We start from the raw sequence: 5,709 nt of genomic DNA, 5'->3' as shown, positions 1-5,709 counted from the left end.
CCCAAACCATTCCATGGCTCTATGAAAGAAGGGCAGAACATCCCGAAGATGCAGCAGACACTGAGGGGCTGCAGTGGAAAGGCAGAGAAGCCACAGACCAAACCCATGTTGTTAGCAAAGAAATCCAAATTACCCTTCTCACAGCTCATCAGGACGTATTCTCTGTGTTCCAACTGAACAACATGAACCCTCCCCATGATTTCGCAAGTTGTGACACACTTTCTTTCTATATTTTAGTCCTCAGCATTTCCTTCTTCAAACTGCCTTTTTAAGTGTTTCTGACTACCAAGCACATTTGGGGGTTGAATTTCTGAAGTGCTGGTGGGAAGCACCGTTACTGCACGTTACTGTTGAAATCTGCTGTTTCTGGTACTTCTTTCAGGGCTGGGCTGTCATTAGTTTAATTTAGGGAACATCCCGTTCTAAAGGAGCCTGGAACATCACAAAAGGTGCTGGAAAGCACCCAGCCCAAATGAAGCAGCTTCAACATAACATTGCGAGGCGCTTGTTATCCGTGTGCGCTCGCTCCCTTCGGTGGCTGAGCTGCTCCAGCAGCACACCCCTCTGCACCCCATGGGGAAGAAATGTTCACGTCCCCAAAGGACCAGGAGCAAAACCACACTTTTACGTGCAGCCATGCTTTCTCAACTGTTCGTGACATCAGAGGAACTGGACAGCTCTTTAAAAACCCCCAAATCAATCCCCTGAGTTCAATTTACCCAAAATACAGTCAGCTCCGGCTGCGGAGCTGTGGCACGGGAGCTCCGGAGGAGAGAGGGCCAGCAGTGAGCCAGGAACTGGGCTCAGGCGTGGGTGGCACCGCTCCCTGGAACAAGGGGCACGGCCTCTTCCCAGGGCAGGATTACAAACCTGCGCCCGTCACGCCATCGTGAAAGGTATGTGGGCACTTCCATGGCCCCAGTCACCTTCCCCCTCCGTCTCTCCTCCAGTAAATCAGTTCTGAACATGCATCGAGCTTCTTGCGTTAACACAAATATAAACAAATGACTAAAACGTGAGTAACACACGGGGAAAACAGCATGAAAAGGAGAAGGTAAGCATTTCTCACCTCCCATCGAACCTGTGCTTCAGGAAGTCAAAGAGAGCTTTCTGCATCATGTCTGTCACCTTCGCAGAGGTGAGGGAGATGGAACAGGGGAGCAGGACAGGGAGAAAAGAAGTGGGAAGAGAAGAAGTGAGCAGAAGGTCAGAGACTGCCGACAGCCCGTACCTTTCACAGGCAGCAATCACGTCCTTCCCCTGCTCTTGGCAGCACGCGTGGTAACAAACACCTGCAAGTCCGGACTCCCTCTCCGAATCGCGGCACGGGGGACGCGAGAGCTGTCGCGCTGCTCCTGCCTCGGCCTGCTCGGCAGCACGCGCACACCTCGCCACCTCCCCAGCAGCACCCGTCCCAGCAGGCTGCAGAACGCGCCGCAGGCAGACGCGACGACGCGGGGGAGCCCATCACCTGGCTTCTCTCACGCTGATGTTACCAGAACTGGCTTAAAGCTTCAGATACAAGCCTCACCGTGTTGGACGGCCGTTGTAACAGAAAACTATTCCCAGGGAGGCATACAAGCAGGAAAAACGGATGCTTCCATTCCTGCATGTGGTAAGGCAGCCGAGGGACGCTCAGCCCCAGCAGCTGTCACCTGCTTTACTGAACGAGCTCCTTATCCTCTTCAGGACACGTCAGGCTGACACCTCCTACCTGCCAGTCTCCACTTAATCAAAGCCCCAGGCCTCTGGCAGTTTATTTCTCCAAGGTTATCTTTGGGAAGGGTGCCCTCAGGATTCAGTCAGAGACAAAGAGGTCAAAAGAATTTTCCCCTGTGGGCTGCGTTTCTGTCAGGCAGATCATTACTTGTAACTGAAATTAATACCCTGTGTCAGCATTTATACACCTTTCTGCGTTCACGATGTCATGTGTAGCACCGTTTTCTTAACCAAAGGCAGGACAGGATACTTGGGATGTGCTAACAAACAGCCTCTCTGCCCTCGGAACTCGAGAGTCCCTAGGCCATCTCATCTGGGGGGGCAGCACCACGGCACTCACTGGATGCAATTTATCCCTGCCAGGAAACATCACCGTACAATAAAAGGCAGGGGGCAGACCATGAAGTACGTGCTATGCTAAGCTACACTTTCAGCCATCCTCTCGAAAAACAACAGAAAAAGGCAATGCAAGACCACTGCATTATGCCAAGGATGGTCCCACCTTGCCACCTCCCAAAAAGGCCCATTCCAGTGTGTTTAACGATAGTCTGCAAAGCACTGACACCATTAAGCTAAACGAAGCGTATCTTTGCTTTGACGTTCACGTTCGTTCAGCTCCTAATTCAGCAAAACTCTTCCCAGATGGTTAAGTTCACCAAAGCGCCTGCTAAACGCTCACTCGAGGCTGCAGCAGCCTTGGGAAACGGGTGTCCCGTTCCTCTGCGCACGTTACCAGCCCCATTCCCAAGCGGAACAGTGGCGAACAGTCTGGCAGGGTTAAAGGTGTCTTCACGAATCTATTTCAAGGTACTAACAATCTTAAGGAAAAAAAACCACGCTGAAGTAATAATCGCTAATTCCCTATCAGTTCCAGGAGCTGGAGACCCAAAGTGGACAGGCTGCAGGAGTCCAGCTACTTCATCTGCACCGGCCGACACACACCGAATGTGGGAAGGACGAGTCTAGATCGGAAACTAGTGACCTGCAACACCTGGAACACGTACCTCATAGCCTTTCAGCGACGGGCCCACCAAGACAACAGGTCTCATTGACGGTACCACATCATACGGGGGAACGTGTTCTGTCTGCAAGAGGAAAACAACCCTTCAGATCATTCACCAGACAAGATCCGTACGAAAATCCTGGGGATTATGTTAAATTAAATAAAATGAAAGTGAAAAGCACTACTTACCACTTTTTGTTTCTGTTTTGCTAAAAGACCAAACGAGAACTCGGTTAAAAACCAACACACACGGCGTATAACCACTTGCACACTAACTCCCTCCGTCAACGCGCTTCCCGTTTCTCCGCGCGCGCCTCCTTTCGGGTCAGCCCCGTCGGGTCAGCCCCGCTGAAACCGGACCCTCCGTCCTTTCTGGGGCAGCTGCCGCTTTTCCCAAGATCTCTTCCCATCCCTCAGCAACTACCGTGCCTCTAGGAAGAGATGTCTCCCTCACCCCCGCACGCAACACCGGCCGTAACACCTCTTCGTACATCAGCCAAGGGGAAACCTGCGCTTTCCACGTACCATTTTAAACGGGAAGTGTTAGAAACATCCAGAGTTTCCTGAAACAGAATTCTGCCTTACCCGTGGAGGTGGGTGTGGCCCGAAACGTGCCAGAAACCATTTCTCCGAGGCTCGAGGAAGAATTCCCACTCGATTTCCTGCGGGATGAAGAAGAGCCCCATTAACAGCAAGTACCCCGAGAATGGATTGGGTTGGAAGGGCCCTTAAAGACCACCCAGTTCCAGATGCAAACGCGTTGGGTTTGGGGCAGCAGCTCTGAGAAACTGCCCCGTGAGAGCTCCCAGGGGAAGGAGAGTCTTCTCCCACACCCACGCTCAGGAAAGCTTCCTCTGGAGTGGGAGGTGCAGGGCACCAGGCGGGGATATGGGCAGACAAAGCAGCTGTAGCGAAGCAGACCCCCACATCCGAAGAGCTGCGCACGGGCTACCGGGGGAGAGCAGGTTCTGCCGCGGACCCAGCAAAGGCTCCCCGTGAGCTGCGCAGCAGCACCGCACTGCCCAGCCCTGCTGGAGATGCCCCCCGCACGCCCCCGCCTCGCTGGGTCTGCCCCCGCGCGTGTGGCTGGCCAGACACGTCTCCTGGGCGGGTTGGGATCTTCCCGGCTGGTTTACGTAGCTCCTGTTGTGGAGCAGCAGCGGTTTAAGCGGCTCCGTGGTCCGTCGGCCGCACCTCCCTGCTCCCAGGCGCGCAGCCCTCCTCTCCTCTCCCCGCACAGCGGGCGGGAGCAGGGGACTGGCCTGGGCAGGGGAAGGCGTCGGGGAGAACCGGCTCTGACGCAGCTGTGCACGAGCAGCAGCGAGGCGGGAGGAGAGCTCGAGGCAGAACGGGCCGTTCCAGCATCCTCGTTCCCGCAGGCGACACAGTCCCACGGCACCATCCACGTCTTTAGCGCAGGATTCGGCGTTTTTCACTGCGCACACAGACCTGCACAGGGAGCCTATCCCAACCTGTATTTTGGCTCTGCCTTGTCGCCATACGCTCTCCGGGGCAGGGATTGTTTACCCCTGGACCTGACAAATCCTTGGCGAATACACAGGAGACTCTCAACCCCCTTGATCTGATGACCTCTCGCTGCCTTTCTCGGACAAACTACAGTTCTCCTCCACCACGCACAGCCTCAGTGCCACAGTCACGGCTTTCAGAGAAATCTTCAGGTACAGACACGATGTGACTGCATCTAACAAAGGTGCTCAAAAACAAGCTGTCCTATCACTACACACGACTCTCCCTCTTATCAGACACATCGGGAGTGCTAGCGCAGACACCCAAATCTTGGTGACACCCTCCACGGGACTTCCCCTGTCTCTTTCGTACTGGATGTCATTCCTAATATTCCCCAGAGGAGAGATCAGACAAAACCTTTGCCAGAGCTGTGATTCAGTGGTGTCATGCCTGTTCAGAGAACTTCCCTGCTATGCTGGGTCTGAAGGAGTACCCTGAACACCCTGTTAGTGTCCATCCCTCTGGTTCGGGTAATCTCCCCGTCCAGTGAGACACCGGCTTCCTCCAACTCTGTCATTTCCAAAATCATAGAAGCAGTTTGGAAAAAGCACAGCAAACGCTGTTCCATCTTCCTAAAGCCATTTCCCCAGACGGTTTATACCTGCACTGGTTCCTGACCCTGGGGAGGTGTGTCAGTGTGCCAATTCTCCAACAGCTCTGTACGGGCTGAACAACGCTCCCCTTACTGCTGTCCAGATCCAACCGCCTCCCGTCCCTCCACTCTGCAACTAAAGATTTGCTCTCCCTGTTATCCGGGTGTGAGCATTCACATTCCATCTTCCATTAATGGAAACAGCACCCCCGTAATGAGGTAAGCTAAGGGGACAGAGAGAGGACAGTGTTTTGTGGATTCAGCCAACAGAGTGACTGCGGTGCCTGAGGTGAGACCGTGAGAAATCAGTTTTAATTCCCAGACCTGTGACCAAGTTCATATTGTTCCCGGGATTTGCAACCTCTGGCTCTGGCAGCACAGAATGGTCAGGCTGGAAGATGAAGAGTAAAGGAAGTCGAACAACAAAGCTCATCTTACAAAGTTGGAAAAGCCTGGGTTTGGCCAAAAAGGAGAGAAAGAAAAGCAGGAAGAGAAACCCCACAACGTCAACAGTCGGGAAAACACCCGGGAGCCTTCGAGCACCAAGTCGCACGAGACCCACGAGGATGTAAAACCCCCCAGCCCCTCAGGAACTTCTGTTGTGCCACTGGTGCCCTATTCCTGCTCTTTCCTAAAGCCAATATGCCCTCTCTTCTTGTTTCTCATGGTCGGTACCCAGCACGTCTCTTCCCTGCAAACAGGTATTTTCACCTGGAATCCCCAACCGCACACCCCTCCGAGCGCGGGGCAGTAACGCAGAAGCGAGTGACCTTTGACAATGCTGTCGGTGTCAGAGACGGCTCTGCACCACCCCGAAAGGTTACGGCGTTCTTACCCCCCATGGAAACGTCCTCTCTTCTGCTCCTGC

General features: G+C 53.8%; 1 protein-coding gene across 1 annotated transcript in view; it reads right to left on the bottom strand.

Annotated features, from left to right (window-relative positions):
- Positions 1–1,065: 1,065 nt before the first annotated feature.
- Positions 1,066–5,709, bottom strand: part of LOC104510917 (voltage-dependent L-type calcium channel subunit beta-4) — a gene marked incomplete at its 5' end in the record, with an annotated part of 8,524 nt that continues 3,880 nt past the window's right edge. The window contains 5 exons of the mRNA XM_010153321.1: positions 1,066–1,128; positions 2,724–2,804; positions 2,912–2,931; positions 3,308–3,384; positions 5,677–5,709. The exon at positions 5,677–5,709 is cut by the window's right edge and continues 95 nt beyond it. Of these exons, the coding sequence (XP_010151623.1) occupies positions 1,066–1,128; positions 2,724–2,804; positions 2,912–2,931; positions 3,308–3,384; positions 5,677–5,709 (274 nt within the window). The remainder of the gene's footprint in view (positions 1,129–2,723; positions 2,805–2,911; positions 2,932–3,307; positions 3,385–5,676) is intronic.

Source organism: Eurypyga helias, unplaced genomic scaffold, assembly GCF_000690775.1.
Source record: "Eurypyga helias isolate BGI_N326 unplaced genomic scaffold, ASM69077v1 scaffold19120, whole genome shotgun sequence".
NCBI lineage: Eukaryota > Metazoa > Chordata > Aves > Eurypygiformes > Eurypygidae > Eurypyga > Eurypyga helias.
Note: the sequence above shows the minus strand (reverse complement) of the source record. Positions and strands in the feature narration are given on the sequence as shown.